General features: G+C 42.3%; 2 protein-coding genes across 5 annotated transcripts in view; both read right to left on the bottom strand.

Annotated features, from left to right (window-relative positions):
* emid1 (EMI domain containing 1) overlaps positions 1-19,527 on the bottom strand; it is a 66,784-nt gene extending 47,257 nt beyond the window's left edge. For all 3 annotated transcript variants that reach the window (XM_044027074.1, XM_044027077.1, XM_044027076.1), the window contains exons 1-3: positions 18,993-19,527; positions 9,461-9,574; positions 8,084-8,187 (exon numbers count right to left, since the gene is read on the bottom strand). In XM_044027074.1, coding sequence (XP_043883009.1) covers positions 8,084-8,187; positions 9,461-9,574; positions 18,993-19,168 — 394 coding nt within the window. In that variant the 5' untranslated portion in view covers positions 19,169-19,527. The remainder of the gene's footprint in view (positions 1-8,083; positions 8,188-9,460; positions 9,575-18,992) is intronic.
* Positions 19,528-21,874: 2,347 nt separating this feature from the next.
* The window catches only part of dnah10 (dynein axonemal heavy chain 10), a 30,209-nt gene continuing 26,670 nt past the window's right edge, over positions 21,875-25,413 (bottom strand). For both annotated transcript variants that reach the window (XM_044026786.1, XM_044026785.1), the window contains exons 73-78: positions 25,270-25,401; positions 24,278-24,489; positions 24,030-24,197; positions 23,363-23,543; positions 22,252-22,397; positions 21,875-22,148 (exon numbers count right to left, since the gene is read on the bottom strand). In XM_044026786.1, the coding sequence (XP_043882721.1) occupies positions 22,002-22,148; positions 22,252-22,397; positions 23,363-23,543; positions 24,030-24,197; positions 24,278-24,489; positions 25,270-25,401 (986 nt within the window). In that variant the 3' untranslated portion in view covers positions 21,875-22,001. The remainder of the gene's footprint in view (positions 22,149-22,251; positions 22,398-23,362; positions 23,544-24,029; positions 24,198-24,277; positions 24,490-25,269; positions 25,402-25,413) is intronic.

The following is a 25,413-nucleotide window of genomic DNA, read 5'->3' as shown; positions in this document are numbered from 1 at the left end:
TTTTAAAATGGAAGCTCAAAACACAAGTGCAAGATGGACGTGATGCTTCAGGTTTAGTTAAAAGTAGTTGGGGATAAATTAACGCTAACCGGAATCTCCTGCTTTGAAGTTATGGATGTTAGAAAGCCGTGGAATGTCGCTTAGAATTACAACCGACATGCTAAAAACTAACTGGGAGCTAAACTGCTAACCACCTAATACTAACAAAGCTGTAAGGGGGTATATCGCCACCTAGTGAAGTGGAGTCTGACACACTTCATTCAATAAATTCCCCGCTAGTGTTTATATACTGTGACAAGAACAGTTGCCCAATTACAACCACAGATTAACTGTGCATGAAAACACAACGACTGTTTCAGGCATCTCATATATTTTCGTGGACGTTGTCAAAAATGTAATGCATGCCGCTGAAATTACACTATATAATTACACTTGTGCTCAGATCTTGTGAAACGGCTATTGTTGACCATTTGTGCACAACTTTTGATTGCTTGTGAAACTATAGAGTGCTCATCTTACACGCTATAATCCTGTATTCTATAGCCTATACAGGAGACTGTGGTTAGAGCTCATTGAAGATACTTCATGGGGCTAAATGATGGATGTAGCATGAACTTTGGCACAAACCTTTGGCATACAGTGCATGACACTACATAGTCCTTTTGGGAGGGAAATACTCTCCTACCTCAAAAACAAGCTTAATACAAACAAAAGGTGTTTAAAGTCTCAGGTTATTTTACAGTACTCCTCTAATCTGTGCACAGGACAAATTAAGTCCCACCGTGCCAGCTGTGTATGGCTTCAGCTTTACATATCATTTAATCTCCAGAGGCAAGTTCCATTATCCTCGACTCTTTCTTCTCCCATCCAGTGGAGTGAGGTAATTTCTCTTTGGTCATGGAGATGGGCTCCTTAAGGGGAATGGCTGCTCCTCTGTCAGGTCTGAGCTCTCAGTGCAAACTAGGCATGTCTCCAATTAGACCTACTCCTGACACAGTTCATCCAAACCTCTCCACTCTCAGTCTTCAGTCCAGAACTAATCACAACCACCAGCACCACTCCCCTCGTCCACACTGAGCATGGTATCAACCACATGAGCAAATGGAAATATATGCAAAATCCCGCTCAAAGTGGAGCTCAAAAGTCAGGACAGGAGAGATTACGTTTAAATTCTACACCCTGTGAAGAAGATACAACGTTTAATGACTGGGAAACTGAACCAGACGGGGGGGGGTCTGTGATATGTGAGGCCATAAATGATGTCACCACAACACACCACAGCAACATCTCTGTGATGTGGTGGTCTGCTTGTGGTTTAGTGTACATGGGAGTGGAGGAGGGTTTCCCAACCCACGACGCCACAACACGAGCTTCTCTTATGTGGTATTTCACATGTTTATGAACTAATAACATAGACAAATGAGCAGCTAAATCATCAGGGCGACTGGGAGTGTACATGAACCACAGACTGATACAGTGTAAGAGAAGCATATCTAACCTACAGTAAAAGCAAGTGTTTTCATTGTCATATTATGTTGTAAATGTGGTTCATTATGTGGATATAAATAGGGGGACAAGACGGAGCCTGTGCCACAGGACCTTTTTCAAGTATTTTGGTGCATATTTAATGTACATTAAAAGTGTATGGGTAACTACAAGAGTGAAAGACATATATAAACTTCCCAGTGGATGTCAGAGAGAAAATGGGTCTAGTGAAGTCATCACAGCAGGATGGAACCAAGTAATGAACCATCAATGCTGCGATTGTCTCCGCACGGACGTCACAACACCACATATGCGTCATTAGCTAAACCTAAAGACAGTAGCACCGTGTCTTGTACTCTACGGCAGCTTCTTCACGCTTGTCTATACCTGCGAGCAGAGAGGTGGTGATACACTACGTTGAAGGACAGGGAGCAGGAGGGTTAATGCAGCTTTAATGACATCAGCTGCTGAGATGAGAGATGGAAGATAGAGTCCACACCTCGACGAGCGAGGAGGATTTAAAAGAGGTCAGGACTGTAAAGGTTCCTCTTTATCTCTGTACATGATAAAAGCGCTGTTACCGCCGTCTGTCTTCTCTCTGCTCCTGATTACGCGGCCTGTCATGCTGTAAAACGCCTGCCTGGTTGTGGGTCACGCACTCAAAGCACACTTGTCCACTTAGTCCACCACTGGGTGAAGGGGAAATACCTCTGCTTTATTGGGGACAGAAGAATACTCCGGCTGCCACGGCGTGGGTGTGTGTGTCTATTTTCATCCCCTAAAAGTTGTTTTGCACCGCTGACTCAGCACACTTGATTTCTTTCTGACTGCAGGAAAAATAGTTTTCAATGCACTCCCGGGGGAGCTTTTGAGAAATAATAAATAAATCAGGAAGCAGAAGAGGCATTTCCAGTCCTGGAGCCAGATACATAAAACTTAACTCAAATTCAAGGCTAAGCATGTATGAAAGAACTATGCATCAGTGCTTCTTGAAGTTATTTATTTCAGATTCAGGCGCAGACTAAATAGTGCAGAGATGCAGGTCAAGAAATGGAGCGTGAAGCATGAGCCACAATGTGGTTCTTCACGCATGGACGTTATGTCACACGGATAAAGTTGTTCTTATAATAAAACTACATTTATAATCATGTCTCATGTAAATCCAAGTCAGCTGGATCTGCAGGAAATGATATTCCATGATATGCCGTGACTGCATTTGCCTCTAAATATAGATGAATATAAAACATAAAGGCATTGACAGTTATAATTATAATACTCAATCATGTTTTATTCCACAGCCTGCATAGTGTGCGGGTGCATGCTGAGCATGTGGTTTGCATGGAACATTTCAAAAATAATGCCATAATAATATTATCATAATTATTACTATACATTCCAATTGAAATGCCTAAAGGCCCCTATGAAGTCCAATTTGTGGATTCTTCAAAACCGTGAAGCACATTCCAGCACACACTCACATAAGAAGAAGAAAAAATCTTTCTTCCAAATGTAGTATGTATTTTCTATGCTGGTGTCATTTGTTAATTAATGTCTATTATGACAGTTCCCCTGAGAGGAGCAGCATGATCTTAAAGGGCTGGATGCTCCGAAGTCTAATCCCATCAGGGGCACTAAACCCAGTTCTCCTGAACTTCAGCTGCTTCCAATTTGGGCTAAGTGTTTGTCCATGAATATCAGCTGCTCTGGCCTTCTGGCCTGCATGTATGTAATCTCTGTGTCACTGTAGCTCGCTTCATGTCAATGCATAAATACTCAGACTGTGGGGGCGAGAGCAGCTGCACCTAATCTGCTCTTTGAGAATGAAGAGAAACGGGCATATTTAACAGTAATGCAAACACAGGAATGTGTTTGAAACGTGCCCTAAAGAAAAGAAAAGAAGGTGGGCTGAATTTAACGATGTAGTACATAATGTAAACACAAATAAACGTCCATCTCAGTCAAACTATTGTGAAATAAGTCCATTTAGACTCTCACTCTGTATTTCTCAGTATGGCGGTGTTTGGATCTCCTGTTGCCGGGCGACATTCCCACGCTGCACACAGGAAGTGATTCATTTTGTGTCAAGACCAATGAAGGCAACGGCAAAATTGCTCATGTAAAGTGAGACAGGATCGAAAACACAAAGAAGTGTCCATGAAAAGGTGAAGGTTTGTATTTATATAGCGCTTTTAAGTTTTGATGACCACTCGAAGCTAAACACAAAAGCTCCCTCAGTCAAATTTGATAAAACTGGGTTGACAGAGCATGTTATCAAATAAAGGACACAGCATACACATAGTTCACGAAACCCAAACAGAGGCAGAGTAATAGCGTCAATGACGACAAAAGTCCGCACTGCATCTTTAAAGTTTTTCAGTGTAACGACTCGTACAGTTCTGCTCGGTGTGGTCTCACAGGAGTGGGAGTTGAGGTGACCTGCCTTTGTTCTGCTGCATCCTCTACGACCTCAGGCTGGGGTCCCTCCACTCACACACCTGCAGCCACTATAGAGCAGCTAATCACAGTGAACAGCTGCATCCCTCACTGTACAAATCCTCAACACCTCACTGTCCCACCTACGGATTCATCCTGGCAGTCGGACAGACACACGTACCGACGTCCACGCACTCCCACTCTTCCCTTGCTAATGGCAAGCTGCAGCTGACTGATGTTTAAAGCGTGGGGTTTAGCGTGTAGGCCTGTGATAAGCTGCGCTGAGCTGTGAAAACACAGATTACATTTCTGCGGCTTATTACAGACAGCGCGCCTCTGCCTTCCAGCCATATCGTAATTGCAGCCCAAAAGACCGCAGCCTCCGCTTGGCTGCGAAATACGCCTTGATGGGGACCCCCGCAGCAGTTTTGACAGCCATGCTAATTCAAGTCTACTCCATGTGTTTTGCAGCACGGCGCCTGCTCCCCCTCCCCTGATAAGCTACAGCCACAGTTCTTTCAAGTTCTCTCCTCAAATCAGAGCCTTTGATTCCTCAAATCAATGCAAATCAGGGTCAACTGTCTCTTAGTGTCGTCCTCACACATTTAGGATGCTGTCGAGTTAGCAAAATGGAGGGAAAAATGCTAATGCAGCTTCCCTCAACCCTCATGTGGAGGATTAAGCAGTAGACTATGAATGAATGAATGAATGAATGAATGCATTTGGATGCTGATGCAGCCCGAAGGAGACAGACAAAAGTCCTTGAGAGTCAGTTCTAATTTAATAATCATTCTCCTATCCATTACATTTGATATTCTCAAGTCCCACAATTACCTCGAAATGAGGTATAATTTTCGATATTTGTGTACAAGTTGGGACATCCCCTCTGAAAACAAGCATTTATGACTTGGATTGCCAACACTAACCGAGCATACATTAAATCCCTGTTTTTGGCAGGCAATGAAAGTGTCTACATCTGCAAATACTTAGCCTATTTTTTCTCAAGCTCAATCAGAGATAAAGACCACTGTATTCCAGGTCCAGGAGTAAGACAATATCTCCCAAACCTCATAGAAAACAATTAGGACACAGTAATTACACCATTGGCCTGGAATTCCAGCCAGAATGAGAGCGAATGTGAAGGCTCCCTGACTGATGCAGTGTTATCTTACTCGCTTGGACTACGATGGACTGAGTTTGTTTATCAGCCTGGGTGTGATGTAATGTTTTGCTTTTGAAGTCCTCAGTTGGAAGATGAGAGGCCAGAACTCCTCACAGGCTCGTGTGTGTGACTGGATGACAGAATGGCGTGATCTCTCCCCATAATGTTGTCTCATTTACAGCTGCTCTGCGCCGATTTGGCCTTGGAAACGCATAATCCAAAAACTAAACAGGGACACATTATCTCAAAAACTGTAGTCTGCGACTTTTAAACATAAACAAATGTCTGAAGACATTCAAAACCGTTGTCAAATGAGCTGATTAATCAACTCCCCACACCTCTCGGTATAGTGGTGTTTACATGTAGTGTCGCCTGGCAATATTGCTGAGCTGCACACAGGAAGTGATTCATTTTGTGTCAAGACAGATGAAGGCAACAGCAACATTGCTCTAGTAAAGCAAGACGGCTGCAAACGGGCTAGATTATAGCTGAAAACAAAAGTGTGATTCTACTGCTCAAAAAACCCGCCCACCTCTGCACTGCTACTGTATTCACTCCCTCCGTCAGTTTTCTTGACATAGAATACAAATAATGTTACATCGTTTCTGTTCAAGAAGACAGAACAAAGGAAGAATAATAACATTAAAAACTAAAAGTTACACACTTCCAGCTTCACTGGACCTGTTGATTTATGGATGTTAACCTGTTTGCTGGCAGGCAGCGGGGGTGAGAATGGAAGGACCACAAGAGAAAACAACTCTCTCATCTCCGTTTTGAAAAACAATCGCTTCAGGAACTCTGCTCACAGCAAATAACTCACTTCCTCTCCTCTCACACACACCTTAACGCAGTCTGAGCCTCAGAGTCCTGCTGATATAGATGTTATTGAGACCTGCTGTAAAACAGACTGGCCTTGGGAGTCAGACATGACCAGGGGTTTTTGAGGAAGTAAAATCTGAGCAGCATAAGTTAATGAACAGATCATACACATTTTCCACAGTCTGTGAAACACAGACAAGCAGAGGGGAGAGGGTATATGACCAAAACCAGTCTGAGGTTTCCTAAACTTTTTGTATGGGGACCACATTTGTGAAAGTGAAAAACATTTGCCACTAACCTAACAGAAAACGTGAGCATGATATAACATTTCTATTTTTACTGCCATTTTGAGAAGATAAACCAGCAATTATCTTAAATTAAAAGGCTGGAAATAGTCCTAAATAATCTCTGATTTTCTCTGGGAATGACAAATCAAGACAGTAGATTTTTGAAGTGCACTCAGATGATGGCCTGCTTTACTTCAAGTCAAACAAGTGCATACAGTTGCCTGAAAATCCACAGAAAAAATGTGTGGAGATTTGCAAATGGAGCCCCGCACACAGGTACTGAGCCTGTGGATTTGAAACTTGCACCCACTGAACTGCAAATGCAGCTTTAGCTTCACTTTGCAATACTAGAACAGCACAATCCCGACTCTGCCGTACCATTATGTGGCAAGCTTTTATTTCTTGTTAAAGTGATGAGTGAGGCAGACAGCAGCGGGATATCAGGTTCTGTGCTGGCAAGAGGTTCTGTTCACGCGGCAGGAGCAGAACAAAGCCCCGGTGGCTCTGGATAGCATCCATGGTGCCGCAGAGTAAAGGCCCATGTGAATAGGAGCTGTCACTTCCACTCAGTGCCGTGTGTGATCTGAGCCACCCGGAACGGCGCTTAGAGAGGCAGCTAATCCTAGCATCCCTGTCGGCTCGACAGCCCCCCTGCCACCATGACAGCCAGAGGGGAGTCTCCTCCAGCAACAACTTAATTGGATAATTTCCTCCCCGGTTCTACTGTGTGTAGTTCTTTGTTAAATTAAGTCTGGTTTGTCTGACTGCGAGTGTGTTCCTTGACTTTGAGCGTGGTAAAGGTCTAAAACAAGCATCATATTCATGCAGTTGTGACGAGTTCTGTGTGTGAACACGTCAGAGAGGTTTCTCCAGGTCTGCAGACCACAGCACTTTTCCACGGATAATTAAGTCGAGCTACAGTTGTAGCTGGACTGTGCTGTTTAATTTGACTACTGTCATTGTCCCAGGATACAAGCCTGAAGTGTGTTAGCGCACCATCCTGTGGACAAGGACAAGGCCAGCTTGGGTCTGATTGAGCATACACATGCATGTAGTAATTTGACTCATGTGAGTCCTATATTGAGATATATAATCCAGTAAAATTTCAGTCAGTTCATATATTTTATAAGTCTGGTTTTATTCAAACTGACCCGGTTTGTGGGGGGGGGCTTCCTTGTTCTTATTTCACCTGGGAGGGAGGACGGAAAAGAGGAAAAACAGCCACTGCTTTCAGCACCATAAAAAGTGACCACTTCAACCACTGTAAATATTTATTGTCCTTTGTGTCACAAAGCCCATTGATTTACGTTACACCCAGTCAAGTCCTGGGTCCCCGCATAAACAGCGACGCTCCACCCTTCTCCCCAGACTGCTGAGGCACAGGGGCCAGTGCCAGGGGAAGTCATTATACACTGCAAGTGTGTGTGTGCGTGCATGTGTGTGTGGCAGGGCAGCTACTGTAGATGAAAAATGGAAACAGCAGAGCTAGCATGGCACTAAAACAGGAGGAGAACTCGGTTCCAACTACTGGACCATAAAACTCCAAACCACACAAAAGAATCAATCCTAACATTGACTCTGAGAGTGAACACAATAAAACTGATTACTAAAGTGGAGGTAGTATTATGACTCACCCCGAAAACGCTGAAGGATCTCATTTCTAAACTTTGTTCTGAAGAAAGAAGCAGCCTTATTATGTAAGCCCTAATGGAAATCACTCCTGTTTATGAGTATGACTGGTACATGTGTGTTATGAAGGCAAAACAGAGCTGAACGATAAGGCTGGAAATATAAAGAATGACAAAAAAGAGGAGACACACTCGCAGGTACAGTAGAAAAAAGAGAGTGAACAGAAGGATTGTTTCTTGCTCACAGATGGCTGTATCTCTTGACTTACCTTCTTCACAGGCAGCACCACTGAAACCTGGACAGCATTTCCATTCCAGCGAGGTCACTGTGCGGTACACCACTTTGTAGGAGGGCCTAACAACTGTCTTATAGCTGCAAAAAAAAGAGAAAAAAGAAAGAAGAGGTCAAAAACCCACAGTAAATGATGAAGTCATTTGTTTTTCTGACTCATTTTAACTGTAAATACACTACAATAACAAAATGACAAGAAAACATGGCACGCACTGAAGGCAGCACAGTGGAGCACAGAGAAAACCATGTTAGCCACAGGACAAGGAAAATCAATTTGGGTTTCTGCAATGGAATTATACCTATAAAAGTTCAAAACAATTACTTCCACAGAATATAATTTCTTGTGTGGTGTTTTAAAGGGGGATATACAGTATGTAAATTATGTGCAACAGCAACCTTTGACGTTTAAAACACAAAGAAAACAATACACAATTCGATTTATTGACCATATTATGTCTGACTCTTCCTCCACAGATGGCGCTGTATCTCTTTATAATCTCTCGGTTATTGAGTATTCAGTTTCCTGTTGACCTTTATGTCACAGATAAACAAACATGGAATATTTAGTTCCTTCAGCTGCCCAAGCATGGTCGTCTCTTCGTCGGTCCAAAGTGGGTCTTTACCACAGCTTTCACTCTCGCAGACCCCATCATGTTGTTTGTCCTTTTCCAGCAACAGAACTGCAGATTACACATCGTCTTCTTCTATTTCCAGGTCATCGAATTATCTAGGTATGTTAGTCCAACTAACAATAACTCGATGTTTACTCAGAGAAATGAACTACTGTCTTAGTCTGACTAAAATCAGACTTTTAACATGCATGTAAACGCACTGAACCTATTTGGTTACATGATGAGAGGAGACCATAGTCCAGTGACAATGACAGGCTGTAAAAAACATTTTATACATTAAACATACACTGTCAACTTGTATGAGAGACAAGAGAGACATTAGCTAACTTGTTTTACCTACCTGTCCAGGAGAAACATTTATTTTACATTTACATATTCTGGTGGAGACGTTTTTGAGAGCTGTGGTGAGGCTTTTTAAGTATGGTAACATTCAGCATTTACAACCCCAAAGCACTTTCTTTGACTCACGCTGCTCTGACGTTGAAACGCTATGAGCTACATCAGTGGGTGGGTGACAGTGGATGGCACAACCAAACCAAAACACCAAAACCAAAACCTAAACAGAGTTTTCAGCTGGCAGCATCGTCAATTTAACATGTTTCTTTAATCTGATTACACATGATAACTAAATATAATTAACGTGGCTTCTGCTGTTTCAAGTGTTCATATCTCAGAGTTACAGCAGCAGCAGCATGAGTGCTTATGTTCCTTGGCTTGCTCACCTCCCTCCCGTACATCCCTGTGGCCAGCGGCATGTCTGGTAGACTCTCTGGAGAACTGTCCCGTTCTGCACCTGGCACGTCACCGTCTTTGTGACCGTATGAGGACACCAGTTCCTGAGGAAGGGGGGGGAGAAGAGCGAAACTCAGAAATGCAGAGTCAAGAATAAAACAGCAGCAGGGCTGCGTCCATGTGTTATTCTTAGACAATGTAGACAAATCCCATTTTCAAAAGTAAATAACATGAGGGGTGAACCGTGTATGTTCTAAAAACACCTTCAGACAAGTGCACTCACACTATAGCACACTCGTAAAATTAAATTAGCCGTGCAGTCAAATTCAATACACCGACGTGTCCCTCTTGGGTTTTGATTCTTACCCTCTCTTTCCCAACCCTTTTGTTTTGAAACTTCTTTATGGTGTTTACACAGTTTTTATCAGGCACGAGATTTGCAGCGCTGCATTGTGGGCTGTATTTACACTGCAGCCTCTCCTCTGTCAATACACATCCGTTTGCATTTGTCTCTCAGAGGAGGCAAAGTCTCCCCAGAGAGGGTGAGGAGGAGGAAAACAAGGTCTCACGGGGAAATTAGAGTTTTTTAGCACAGGTTAACGTTGGGTCATAAGTCCACTGACTATGTAATGTGCAAGACATTACGAGGATTCACTTGAGGCTGTTAAAAAAGCGGCTTTTTCATGTAAAGATCAGAGTTCAGGATGTTACTGTGAGGATTTGATCAGACAGAGGCTCCTGTTCTCGTCCACATGTCTCTCTGTGACCTCCTTGAAGCAAAATTAAAAAGTATTTTTCTCCTCAGTGAAACACATCTGTGCAACTATTAGGCCAACAGTGTTTCATTAGAGGAGACTGAAAGCTTACCGGTTTGTTTAATCCTCACATCCCTCTATCAGGAGCACATATGTGTACGGAGGGAAAACATTTAGTGTAAGAGGCTGGTTTTATTTAATCTCCCCCCCACTTATCAAATCATGAAAACCCTGAAGGGCTTTAATATTTACTCTCTCACTTTTATTTTGATAACAGTAATAAATATAAGTATGGCGATAGCTGAAAAAGAAATAAGAAGAGCAATTACTTTAGCCTGTGTTTACACAATCAATAGACGTATCGACATGAGGCCCTAATGTGAAACCTCAAAGGAGGCTTGTGTGGCCTGAAGCACAGAACTGCTCTGTGTGTTCTGCTGCCAATGTGTTTGTAAGTGTGGGACGGTGCTCCCACCAAAGACTGTTTGTCAATATGCGAGACCATATGTTTGTGTGTGTGAGAGACAGTTTACAGTAAAGGAAACCGCCAAAGGCGGAGGATGCGAGGCAGCAGCGAACCACCTCACGTTAACAACCTCCATATGTTGTGGTCGCCGCACACACACACACACACAGACCTGAGGAATGACTGCGCACTACTTACTGCAGCTATTTTCACAAAGGTTTCCCTGCCATAAGAAGTTAAAAATGAAAAGAAACTTCTTTTTTTTTCATGAACTATCACAGCAGATTGGAGTCAAATCCAAGGCCACGTTCCTGACCAAAGAACCAAAATGTGCACTGACCTAAAGAGGTGGTCTTGAGCTACATCCCATACTATACTACAGTTTTTAAACAAAAACAATCTTTGTCCATTGCCAGAAGTAAACTACGTCCATAAAAGACACCTGAAGACATGCAGTGTATCACATGACAGTTCAGGTATACACTGGGCGTGTGTGTGTGTGTGTGTCATTTTAAATTTTCTCTTCTGTAGTTGTTTACTTGATTTCACAAAGTACTATTAATAAGAAACAACAATGGTGGAAGGTAAGAGCAAGGATTTCTGTTACGGAAATTACAACAAGGTGAAACTGAGATTGATCTGTGGCTCAGTTCATTTTCAGTGTGAGAACCATAAAGTAAAACTTAGCTAAATAGCACATTGGGGAGAGAAGAGTAGGAAACAACTGAAATTAGGGGAAAAATGCATGAAAAAATGCTGAAATTGTAGTTATTTTCCAAGAGGAAGACTATTTTTAAACCAGTCAATGTCATGTGTGGGGAAAAGCTGCACACAAAGACGAGGACAGGATAACGCTGTCGTTAGGGCTGGAACAATAAACCAGTCATTACCAACTAATTTGATAAAAACTCTTAAATATGAATATTTTCTGGCTTATTTGCTAGGAAACTGAAATTATTTTAATTATTTAGACATTAGAGAACGTCATCATTTTGAGGTTTTTGGAAATACCAATCCATTCTCTGAACTTGAAAAACAAATCGATTCATCCAACAGAACAGATTCATGAATTGATGATGTATTGATAAGGGAAAAAGGAGTTAAAAGGAAGTGTGCAGAAGTAAGACAAAACTGGAATTACTCAGACTTTTCATGATAAGCGAGTAAGTAATCAATCTGCCACACGTGCTTTTAAAAGACAGGCCTACACAAATGTATGAAACTACGCTTTCCCTTGTCCAAGAAGATAGACTCTAACCATGGGTGAATTTTCAAACATTGAAGGAGCTGTGGTCAGGTAGAGCTGGGGAGGAGGGAAGTAGGGGAGGGACTAACCCTTAACTCCTCCCCACCACTTACCCTCCAGAACCAACAGATAAACATCTGACTTTCCCAGGCTGAGGAGGTGGAGGTTTCACCTGGGAACAGCTAAGATCGTCACTGGGGGGTACAGGGTGGGAAATGGTGGGATTGAGTTTTATGGTCTTCCCCTCTCTCTTTGCCTTGCACTTATGTAATTACCACAGAGGAAATGCCAACCACTGCGGCTTCAGTGAATAAAATAACAAAAGCAGTTGGTATAACAGAGTTTACAATTTCCCAAATGGCTCGACAACTGATACCGGCATCACCTTAGCTGTGCAACTCACTAAAACCTTATAAAGTTTCCTTTAAAATGTTTTTAACTCTCGTCCATGCGGTTTCTTCGGCTGCATATAATTAGACTCCAGAGAATACAATGACCTGAGAAACATCAATGAAATCCTTGCAACACTTTTTTCTACCGCAATGAGAAGAACAAGACACACATTCCTTTGATGTGTGAAGATAATTATGTCACCTGGGTATAAGTCACACCATTATCTCCTCTGGGATGTAAAGGGCTGATGATTAAAAGTCTGCATCATATTTTAGAGCCCTACAATAACATACTCACATTGTTGCATAATCAGCAAATATTTTTGATATTCATTAAAACAAGATTTCTGGTTTTTCAGCTTTTCTAAATGATTTGCTCCATGTAACAAAGAAAGCACTAAACCAAAGGAAGGCATTTGAGAACGTGATCATTTCTAGGTTTGGGGAACACCAATCAAAGTTTTTGCACATTTTAGCAGTTAGGCACCCGGGGGTAAGTCCGCTGGTTGTTAAAAGAACTCTTGTTTGAATGGAGGTTCATGGGAAAATGAGCCGACTTCCCACTTGATTTATTATGTCAGTAAACACTTTCGTGAGAAGTAAATGGTTTCAGTTGCTAGTTTCAGGTCTTGTTCAATAGCACATGATGTCAATTTTGTAATTTATTTTCCCATTTTGAGGAAAACAGCCTGTAAAGCGTGGCACATGTGAGTGGACAGCGGCGTGATTTACAGCCGGTATCGTCCAAAAGCTGCCTGGCTGTCGGCGACATCTGTGAATTTCATATTGCAAAAAATTATCGCCGAGGCGCCAGTCAAATCACAAACTCTCGAGGCTTCAAAACAGGATTTGCTTTGCAAGTGGAAAACAGTTAATGGAACCACCACACAATGGGCTGTTGGGCTTTGTCAAGTTTTTACTCCGCAACACAGGTGCACGTTGCACTCGAGTCTTTCTCTGTAAAATGCTTCATAGTCAACACCTTCCTCTTACTGGAGGCGCCTTTGTGTGATGAAGTGTGAAACCCACCGGCACCGTGCTGTTTCACTGGCAAAAGCACCAAGCAAGCCCTCGGTGAGTATCAGGTCTCTAAGCACACATGGCACACGTTGAATGCTGGACCCAAACTAAATAAATCATCAACCATCTCTCACAGTCACACACAGCCACGGCCAACAGTTAAGAAAGAAATCCACGATTTTAAAGGGACGGGGGGAAAAAAAGAAAACTCACAGCTTTGGCCCATCTGTTCCTCAGCACTACAGACTACAGACGCCAAGACAGTAAAACAGAAGAGGGAAACAGAATTGCGCTGAATAGGAAATGAAGGCAAACGCTGACAGAGCGGTTGTGAACTTTGTGTGTGCCCTCATTTCGCCCTGTACACCGTGCAGTCTGCGTCAGTCATCATACTGAGTAGGTGCACTTTCAGCAACAGACTGTGTCGGGAGGAAGAAGCTGGAGTTAACACAAAAAACCTCCCTTTCCTTCCACCATTCCATCCATTCACATACAGTGGGAGGGGGAGAGCTGAACAGTCAAAGACATGTTTGAAATGCACAATGAATATGAATCTAGATTTCTGTCTGTTGAAAAAAAAAAAACACTCGGGCAGAACAAAAGACAAAAGAGATGTAGCAGACAGAGGAAACAAAGGTCACTCTATCACAAAGGTCACATCGGGGAGTTTCTCAGAGGAACAGAGAGGTGGAGAGGAAGACAATTATGAAGTAGTCCCGATCCCACAGGAAAAAACGAGGCGTAAGATAAATGTAGCGCGACAAAAGACAAAAGACAAAGCGAGAAAGTACAGTTACAGTGGCATAAATAAATAGAGAGAGGGATACGATGTTCCTGGAGTCATAATCTGCAGCTTTTAGAAGAAGAAAAAACACTGAAAGAAATGTGTTCAGTTTGCATTTGAATAATGAATAAATGACAGGATATCCAGAGAGCTGTGAATATGATGATGAAAGGCCCACAGTGAGGCCCTGAAGGTCAGGGCAAAGTGACTCTTCATGGCAGCCTGAGCAGAACAAGTGAAACTCTCAATTTGTCTTTGTCTGTTTTGAGCTTTCAGGCCTGGACACCTGTGAGCGATGAGTGTGTCACTCACAGCACGTAAAGGGGGAGGGGAGGGGAGGGGTGTGACGCAGTAAATAGAGAATTGCAGTGTTCACAATGTGTCTGGGTGCTGGAATAGGGCTGGAAAATAGGTATGAAATTAATTTTCATCTTATCGAACAATTATTTTATAATCCTCATCATGTTCTATTGGAGCTCAACGTCCAAGTGTGAAAAGTCCAAGTGTGCGAAATCCAAAGATCGTCAAATATTCAAACAAATATCCACATTTAAGATGTTAGACCTAGATATATTATTCCTTAAACTAAAAAACTAAAATTATAGTTTGGTGAATGATATATCAGAAAACAGTGAATATAGGTCTTTTATATGTCAGAAAACAAATATTCTGTTTACAATTAAATAAAACCGAAAGAAAGAAACTTAATTCTCAAATTAACTGATTAGTGCTTTTTAATGCATGCTTTTTTGTTCTAATCACTGAATCATTTCTCTTCTACATGGTTTTATGGTACAGTGAAAACAGCCACCACTTACCATTAATGATGCCTTAAAACTAAAGACTGCTTCTGAAGATTCCTGAACAAGTTTCCATATGCTACATGAACTGAACATATCTGAATGATTGAATCTTAAGCCATTCAGCTTTAAGCCACTCGGGGCTCAGTCGACTGGAATCCCTGTCATCTTCTTTCCCATGCTTAAAGAAAATGTGGATATGGTTAAGATGGGTGAGGAATGAGGGGCGACCAGGGGGCTCAGACTGCCTGTCAGACCATGACAACTTCTCTGAGAGGATAAAGAAGTGGGCTAGACAAAGAAGTAAAAAAAAAACCCAGCTACTTTTGTAACTCTAACTGAGCTTATATATAGCTGTAAAGAATGAACACTTTATCAGCTCCTCCACAGAGCAACCGCTCCAGCTGAGAAATTAATGTTAATCCCCTTTGATTTGGGTGATCGCTCTGTGAAGACAGGCCAGTAATAGAGGACAGAACCATTTCCCTGTCTGCTAATATCCATATTTATTTCCCTCTGACTGCCTGAATCACAGTGAAAGTCAAGTCTCACTCAGTCATTAAGTCTTTTCACAGGGAATTAAAGAATGAAACAAAATGTTCTAAAAAATTATTTCTGTCACACGCATATAAGTGGGAGATAAATTACTTCTGTATCTGCAATGTGACGACATCTTCACTTTTCTTGCAGGTCAACGGAGGTTAAAGGCACATTTTTATTACATTTTAATCAGTTATACATCCATGCAGGGATCAACATACATGGTGACCATTGAAGAGGTTGCACTTTCAGCTTTTTATAAACGTATAGAATCTTCTTCGTTATCGTTTTTCTGACTGACTCGTTTTGTCCATCATCTCCTGTAAGGCACACAATGAAGGATGAAATGAACGCTAAGTACGGACGGAAGGCTCCGTAAATGGGACTTAAAGCTAAAGGGGAGGAGTTACTCATCCACACCTTCACTACACCACTGAATGATATAATACAGATATAGAATACAAAAACAGAGTGCATTTAGACTGGTGAGGAGCCCAGATTTTATGATAGCCAGCTATAGAAGAAAATAAACATTTTGAAGTGAATGGATGCCAACTCAACATGTTAACGACTACCTAAGTTGTCATCATCAGTGACGTAAAAGTTCAGCTGGAAAACGAACAAGCTCAAAAGGGGGCGTATCTCCACCTAGCTTTGCGGAGGCAGACACTTCAATAAATGGATTTGTCTGTAGTGCTAGTACAAGGACAGTAGTACAATGAAATGGTGTGTTTAAGGTACATAGCTCTGGATTTCTTCTCTACCCTCAACCTTAGCTCAGCTTGACTGGGCATGGAAACGTACAGACTGTGTGAAGACGGAATCATTTCTCGATCTTGGAAAATTAATATTTATTTCTCTTTGACTGCCCGGACCACAGTGAAAAATTGAGTCTCTGTCACTGAATGTCATTCAGTCAATAAGAGAGGCTTCTGTTGTCAGAAAGCCCACAACCACACACCATAAACTGCTGCTTTCACAGATCAACGCACACAGCAGGTGGACCACGACTTCCAGCTCCTCTCATGTCGCCTCAAACTCACTGACCCCTCTGACTCTGTGGCTGATTCACTCACTCATTCTCACCAGCAGCAGCAGCAGCAGCAGGACCAGCTTACTCTCCATATAGTCTGTCGTTCCTCCTGTAACACTTCCAAACAAACAGCAGCACCAAAAGCCACAGTAAACTCATCTCCCTTTGCAGAAAAACAAGCCCAGATTCAGTAGTGTCCCAGCTGCTTGTGTTTAGTAAACATGTCCACAAACCTCTGGCTGTGAGTGACAGCAGAGCTGAGTGGGGAGGTTGAAACGAGCCAGTGATGCGATGCTGAAAGCCTCCTGGACGCACCCACAAGAAGAGGGCCTCATCAGAGGTGAAGAGGTTTCAGCCTCCGGCCACGGTCAGCCCACACACATTCACACTCAGACAGCATAAATATTTGTACCATGGTAAATATCTGATCACCTCTGAGCCCGGGCCGTCATCTCTGACCATAGCAGAGCTGGTTAAAGGGATAATTCAGGTTTTTTTAAGGACTAAAGCTGGGCAATGATTCTAATCATGTATGTGTTGTCGCTGCAATAAAGAAGGAACTGTTGTTCCGTTCACTGTTAAACTGTTTTCTGTGACGAAGTTTAACAGGAAACTGATTCAATATGCAGTAGCTTACCCAGTAGAGAGATACAGCGCCACCTACAGAGTCAGACGTACACGGCCAATAAATCGTTATTCTCCTCTGCATGCATACTCGGGCTCTGCAAGTTGTCTGATTGCCTAGGGCCTCAACCTCACGCCCTTCCATTGTTTTGCTCCAAACAGTCAGAAGACATGACGAATCAAGCAAATGACGATGAGTACTTAAATGTGACATAGAATGCTTGTATCACACATATATGTAAGTTATGGAGGTCTACTTACATATATTAAATTGTTTTTATGAATAAAAACCTCCTAATCGCTGCAAACGAGCCGATCAAAATATCTCCTCACTGGCTCTCGTCAGCCGCGCTGTTTCAGACCAAAACCACACCCCTAGAATGTGGACTGTGTTGTGATTGGCCAGCCAACGAGAGCTTTCCCACTGTCCTGTGATTGGCCAGGTACCTGGAAGTGACGTAATAGATAGGCCAGCTCTCAGATACACAGCTCCCCCTCTGGCACGGTGGATGCTCTGCATCTCAGCAGCTACAACGAGAGTAGTTCTTCTTCTTCTGCGGTTGAATGTACACAACCGGATGTGCCCGGACTAGTGCCCGCACCAGGAGGCGCTACGGTGGTGAGAGGAGTGGTGAGGATTTCTGATGACGACATCAAATTAAGGAAGTGCCGATCCGCTTCGCAGAGCCCAGGAAAACAATACAACACTATTTTCTCAGCAGTGGCTGAACTGTTTGTTCTGAAACTTTAGGGTTTCATAAACGAGGTAATGACGCAGATACACACACAAACGCAGCGTTAATTGGAGCTTCTGGTCTATGTGGGCTTTAAGCTAGATGTCGTCAAATTTGAAGTAGCTGTGCTATCATGAGATCATCCATCTGTGTGATGAGTGGGTTACAACATGAAGGCTACAGTTTATAAGCTCTGCTGTCAAATACATCTTCCACTTTCCTTTTTTTCCAATGACAAAATACTGACTTCCACCATCTGCTGGTAAGGAAGGTTATCTCATGCAGGTGCAGAACATACAGTCAGCTGACTTCGATGCATCGTGTGTGAGCACAACTTATTTTCTCAACACTTGTCAGTCTGAGGTAGCATCATGGTTTCAGCCAATAGTAGGGATTCTTCATTCCCTCTTGAAACACTCTTGGAACACATGTAAGATGCAGCCTGTCTTCTCCAGTGGTATCAACACTATGGGGGAAACTGATGGAGGAGGAGCAGATGCTGCTGCTGCTTCAGATAACTCAGCAGAGACAGCAGAGGTGTTCTCAGGATCCACACAGAGAGAAAAGTGGGGAGAGTTGTGACAACAATGGGAGTCAACAGAGCAATGTGTGCTGCCAGCACAGGAAAAAGGAAACCAACTGTCAGGAAGACAATAAGACGAGGTAGATGGATGGAGATGGGAGTAACTCTGCAGAGCCATGCCTTTTTTTTTTAACAGAAGTGACTGTAAAGTCTATATAGGCACATAAAAAAGGGGATTGTGTGTGCTTTATATTACATTAATCCATCATTGTGTGATCATTGGGTTGTAAGACTGCACATTTAAAGTTAAAAAAGAAGGAATAGTAGGAACAAAAAGGTAGCTGGTATTTTAAATTATGACAAATATGACTATGGGGTATGAACTGGGGTCAAATGTGGCACCATTACAATAAAATATAGCAGCATGGATTGATCATTTGACAACTTAATCACTTCATCGGTTTGCATTTTATATTTTGTGTACAGTATAGATCAGAGTAAACGATTGTGTGTGTCTATAACAGGACATACAGTAGTGAGGGTTAACATACACTGACACACGTGCAGGTAAAGTGACATTTTATTTGTGACAGTGTGTTTCTTACCTTTTCTGATAGACAGAGGAGTGAGAGGCTGCGCTGTGAGTCCCGCCTGAGTAGCTCTTGTAAAGTCCCGTCTTCCAGGTTCCGTCCACCAGCGCGCTGAGCCAGAGAAGCAGCGCGGTCCAGAGCAGACTTTTCCCGCACAGCGCGGACATGCTCTCCCGTTGGCGCGGTCCCATTCCCGTGGCATCAACAACAACAACAACAGTGCAGCCAGAAAAGTTTTAATGAGCCTGACTTCCCGGCGGTGGTGATGAGCGGAGCCAGCCCACGGAGGGAAATGTGTCAAACAGCAGTGGAGAAGACACGCATCCTACAGTTGACTATAAAAAGCTGGAAAACGCAGTGTACTGTGGACGAACAGCGACTTCTGACACTTCTGACTACAAAAATAAAACCTTAAATTAAGCTTCGCGTTTGTGTCTAATAATGAAGCAGATTCTAAGTTTAGTCACAGAAACTACAGTGTGTGTTTGCTCTGCCTACCTCCGTCTCCGAGTGTGAGCTGCGGGCATGACACCACTTTTATAGTCTCCTCGGGTCTTTAAAAGACAGCACTGCCTGCTGGGACTTTTTTTTTTTTTTTTAATTAATAATTTTTTTTTTTGCCCTGCCCCGTTTAACTTCTCTTCTCACAGAAGAAAATACGTCCTCAAGACAGGACAGTATATACATGTATCTGTCCTACAATTCATTAAGAGCTGCTGCTCTCTATCAAGCTATCACATGTTTTGAAATAAAATAATAAAAAAGTTACATACAAAAAGGTTACATTGCAAATTATGTTGATATTCTATCTATCTATCAATTTAGCTAGTTGGATAGCTATCACAAGTTATGAAATGAGAGAATAAAAAAAAGGTTAAACACAAAATAAATTATTCAAAAGTTCCAAAACTAACTCACTCAGTGGTTCTTAGTAGACTTTTTATACCAAGAACCACCGGAGAAAACACTGATAACACCATTATCACCAATGTTAAAATACAGTGGTGTTAATAAATAGCTTGAGCAAAGTCAGCTACATACTGATACCACTAGAGGAAGCTCATGTGCCACTGGAGGCACATGTACCACAGTTTTAGAACCGTGGAACTAACTAATTAGGTAGCTATCTGGCAACTAAATAACTTACTAACTAATTGTCTATGTTTAAAAAACAATTACTCAAATGGCACTTTTCCTGAGGTTACACAACAGGGAGGAACAATAAAAACGATCGAACAACTGTTCATAAAACAGACCATGCGCACCAAAAATGAAAGCAATACATTCATGTATTCATGTTCATAAAAGCATCCATTCATTCATCCACGGGACATGTGCTGCAGTTTTACAGTGTAATCAGCCTTTAACCACAGCTGCTTTGGTGCTGCCAAGTTTCACCAGCTGCGGACTGCAAGTTGTTTTATTTTCTTCTCCTTTTTCTTTCTTTGTTCTGTTCCGTTTTGTTTGTACAGTGCCAATGTGTTTGGTTTAGTATCTTTATTTATCTATGTGATTTTTCTTTTGTTTGTTTGCTTGTGCCAACTGATCTCCTTGATTCACTGAGTGTGTTTTTATTTAAGGGTTGGTGGGGGATGAGGACGGCCTGTTGTTTTCCACCTGCTTGTTGTCATTTGTATGACAGTGATGCACAAATAGATGATCACAATAAAAGCGCACGTAGTTTTAATGCAACATTGCTGTTGGGACTGCAGCGTAAGTGAAATCCTGAGCTGGTGAGAGATGGTGTGAACACTTTGACACTCAGACTGGCACTAATCGCCCGTCCTACACTGCGACAGGGGGAAAGGCAGCAAACAGTGCCTGTTCTCGATCAGGCGGCCCGAGCGAGCCCACCTGCTCTCAATCACAACAAACGGAAACTTGGGATTGGGAGGGTTTCGTGGATGAGGGCTGGAAAATGATGTGCCAGAGTTTTTTGTTTCAGGGCACCGCTGGCATTTTACGAGGCTGCTCCACTCAGGGCAGGCACCGGTGCAGAGCAGGAGCTAGAGCAGTGTAGGGTTAATGTAAATCCCACAAGCAGCTGAAAATAATTTGACCTCTGTGAAATTCAGATTTTTTTTTTTGTTTTCATATCACCCGTTTCACTTGTGTGGTTACTTTCCTAGTTTTACAGTTTCCTTGCCTTCCACAGTGCAAAGCTCTTTTGCCTCTTCTCTGTGAAGTTTAGCGATGATCATATAAATTCAAATAAAGTGTAGGTTATTTAAACAACACACTCTCCCCCCTCCTGTGTTTGGTCATAAACGTCCAGTCTTTATGACGGTCCAGATCGGTTACAGCTGTGAAGAGGCCCATCAAACCTTTACCCTCTGCCAATCAGAGCCACACAACATACGACCAAGAAACACAACAATGATTTGAGAGAGAAGCAGCCTTACATAAATTTAACATAATATTTTCCGTGTTGCTGGTGTTGCTGATTTGCAGTCACCTGTTCTCACATATACTGACCTCAGCAGCCTCAGTTAGTCAATGCTGCACTAGATCTGTTCATTGAATATTAATATTTCTGTCCTGCAGAGAAAAGCAAAGAAAAGTGACTTGGGTAAAGTGGAAAACTTCAGCAACGTTTGGTCAGCATTTCATTTTCCACTGAGGGCAGCAGCTTCTGTTCCACCTACAACCTCAGCTGAAATGTTCAGCTTTTACTGTAAAATGTTTGGCTTTTATTATAATAATAGAGAAAATTATTAAATATTTTCTTTAAGACACAAAAAATGTCTGCATGTATTGTAGATGTACCGGCTCTTGGCCCACTGTGACACCACAGAGAACTCCCTGGAGCTACTGCCCACAGTGATGAGCTCAGTGTTGCTGTGTGCTGCCATCTAGTGAGAAATAATGAAATTAAATAGTGAGTCAAAATGTCTGTGTGACTTTTTTAAACGACTGAAATAATTTATTTTTTACAAACATGTTTCATCTAATCATTAATAATTTTCATTATTTCCATGAATAAGCAGACATACAGCATCATTGACACATGACGGTACACAGTGTTTAGTCAGCATTGAGCAATAAACAGACTCCCTGCAGCACCCAGTGGGAGATGTGCACAGTGGTGAACAGGTCCGCCTCAAACACCAGACCCACACCCATCGCATTCCTCCGCAGGGACGTGGTGTACACCGGCGTCCGCAGCGTATTCTGTGCCACAAAAAAAATACACAAACCAGTGTTAAAAAAAACAAACCCAAATGTTAAAAGAGTGAACTAACATATGGTGGAATGTAGTGTCTGTTTTGCACACCTGGAGCGTGAGATGACGAGTCTCTATGGGAATGACTTTGAGAACGGGCATTTCAACAACCAGGGCTTTTGGTTTACTCCTCACTAAGCAGCTCTTCTCCATGTCCCAGTCTGCTCCCTCCAGATACAGACCAGACACATAACAGCCTGCAGGGGAAGAGACCACCACAATTCATCACCAGAAAGGTTGTGACACAAGATCTGTATTTTATTAATTCACAGATGCATGTTTTCCCCGTGGGTTTTCTCCGGGTTCTCCGGGTTCTCCAGTTTCCTCCCACAGTCCAAAAACATGCAGATTTGGGGATTAGGCAAATTGGACACTCCAAATTGACCGTAGGTGTGAGTGAGTTCATCTTTAGCACATAGAGTCCCCAGAAACAAGCTGAAATATGGCCTCTTCTGACCAGTGGAGGACAAAATGGCTTTGTCTTTGCATAATACAGTTTCAAGTTGCACATCTTAATACTTGATGTTCACATGCATTCAGCAGCAGCAGCAGATTTCCCATGATTCCCTTAATCTTTTTCACAAAATTATATATTGTAGATGAAGACACACCTCAGGTTTTGCAATCTTTCACTGACTCAATTATCTCATGAAGTCTGGCACAAAACGATAAGCCACAACCCATCCTTGCTTGCACAGACTAATCCTATGGTACATGTTCCAATTATACCCAATTTTCATACCCTCAACTGTTACCACGTAAACTAATTATGAAACATTCCAGAGCAGCATCACATTTGTATCTTTTTCAGTCTTGCAAACTGTCCCAACTTTCATTGAGTGAGTTGCAGCTGCAACATTCTTTTTTATATATACCTATTTGCATTTTTCTGTTAGTTTTTTTTTATTGCATTTTGAGAAATAAACAGAATTAGTATTAGTTTTCATTTGCATTTAACCCATCCTTTTTGTACACCAGCAGTTAACACAAACAAACCAGGTGCAGGAGCAGAGGGCAGCACTTATCTGTACAGCAAAGGTGGTCGGGCGCCCCAGCACTCCACCAGTCCAGGGACTCTGCTCGGCAATAGGATGTCAAAGTGTCCTAACTTGTCTGGAAATGTGGTCTCATCATCATCTCATCATAAGAAAAATGTTATTACCCTGTCCAGGTCTGTCAGAGACTTCTTCCTCACTGCGGTACTGAGTCACTTTTGTGTAGAGTGTGGAAAGATCCAGGGGCCAGCCATTTTTCCTGCATGCAGCTTGGACCAGAGCAGTCAGGTAGGATTCTGGGATATGAAGTCCTGACAACCACATGACCTTTGGCTCTCCTTCATCCACCTGATGGACAAAGCATTTCAGAGTAATACAAAAGGCTACATGTAAGAAGTTATGTGTGATACACTGTACAGATTTCGAAATAAAGTTTCACCTGGTGCCTTAAAAAGATTAAGTTCAACTTAACAATAAATATTCTTCCAACATAGAAGATTAAGTTGTTTCATTTATCATAATTTGCTTTTTAAACTTTTAACAGATTACATTCACTTCAAGTGAATTTAAGTTGACAACTCTTTTTAAATAGATTCTAATAAGAACAATGTAATACTTTGATTGATGTGTTTCTCAGTCCACTGTGGTTTACTTGAATAGTACTGACTTCAGGTTTATTCAAAGCGATATCATCTTGACTGTTAGCTCCACCCACCCCTTTCATTCCTTTTATTTTTTTTAATTTTGAAACTTTTCACAAATAATCAATGCAATGGGTTAAATAACTTTTGACAACTCAGCTTGTGTTTAATGTCCAAAAATGTCTGTCCTCACCCAGCAGCTGTACTGATCATAACGCCTCTTAAAATGGCTCATCCAGTTGCCGAGTGACTTGAGCGTATCAGGCGCCAGCTTCTTCCAAATGACAGGTATATGACCGTTAAAAAGGGCCTGAGCGACCTCATCCAACTCACTGCTCATACCCACCTCACCCGCCAGAGCCTATACAAGAGAGTGAGAACGAAAATGAACTTGTGTGAGGCATAAACACGTGAATTCCCTCCGTTTTCTTTGTGTCTCACCCTCTGCAGCTCGGCCAGAGAGCGCTGCATGCGAACCACAAGCTTGTTGAAGCGTTCCAGTTCCTGTAGCAGCACCACTGAGGTCGGGGAAATGTCTGAGCCAAACTTTTTACGGATCACGTCCATGTCAAATAACTTTGGAAGCTTGTTCTGAATGTCCTGGGCCACCTGGCTGATGTACTGATCCCGACTGATGCTTCCACCAGATTCACCTGAGGCAGAAGAGAGAGTGTGTGTGTGTGTGTGTAAAGACAGTAAAAGAGGAAGCAACGTTCTTTTTCTGCAAAATAATAGATGTTACTAACAGAGATGCTCTCTGGGTTCAATCTGGAGGTGAGCTCAAAAGAACAAGAAATACTCTTGAAAGAGGAAACAGGTGCAATATTCTAATGCAATATAATGTAGACATATAGACAGTGGAAAATAAAATATTAACCTGATGTAGTACAAGGAGAGCTGTACTGTACCAGCCCAGGTTTGAGCAAAACTGTTATTTTCCACCCGCAGTCTCTGAGGAGGTAAATTAATAACAGTATAGGGCGCAAGTGGAGCATAAAACACCAAGTCGTGCAGTCTTACAAACATTATCATCCCCATATATGTCCCCACAGGGCACAGTTATTTCACAAACACACTCTCTCACACGCATTCTTGTACAGCATTCTTAGTGAGGACACTCGTAGACATTATGTTACCCTGACCTAAAATCAACTATTAACCTTTAAAAAAGCCAAAATGTCGGATGTCAAAGGTCAAAATGTCGTCACAAAGACAGATTTAAGTCAAAATGTGTCCTCAAAGCCTACTACCATATATATACACACACACACATTAGGTATGTACATGTATTCAAAGATTTTTGGAAGCTTATTCCACTGATTTATGGCCATAAAAGAAAAAGATGACTTCCCAAACAAAGTTTTGGAAATCATCCTGCAACGTTTCTTCTCTTGAGATGGAGGGAGAGGGAGAGGGAGGATGTCATATGATACCTGTCTGAGGTTGCAGGTCGATGAGGTGAGTCCACATGTCTTTTGCTGCCTGTGTGTAGTATCCTATCTCAGCATTAGAATGAAGGCCCAGCACCTCTGGTGTATTGGACAGTGGCAGCTTCTCAATCTCATCTGTTATCACAT

This window comes from Solea senegalensis, linkage group LG5 (assembly GCF_019176455.1).
Source record: "Solea senegalensis isolate Sse05_10M linkage group LG5, IFAPA_SoseM_1, whole genome shotgun sequence".
Taxonomy (NCBI): Eukaryota; Metazoa; Chordata; class Actinopteri; order Pleuronectiformes; family Soleidae; genus Solea; species Solea senegalensis.
This window is presented reverse-complemented; position numbering and strand designations above follow the sequence as displayed.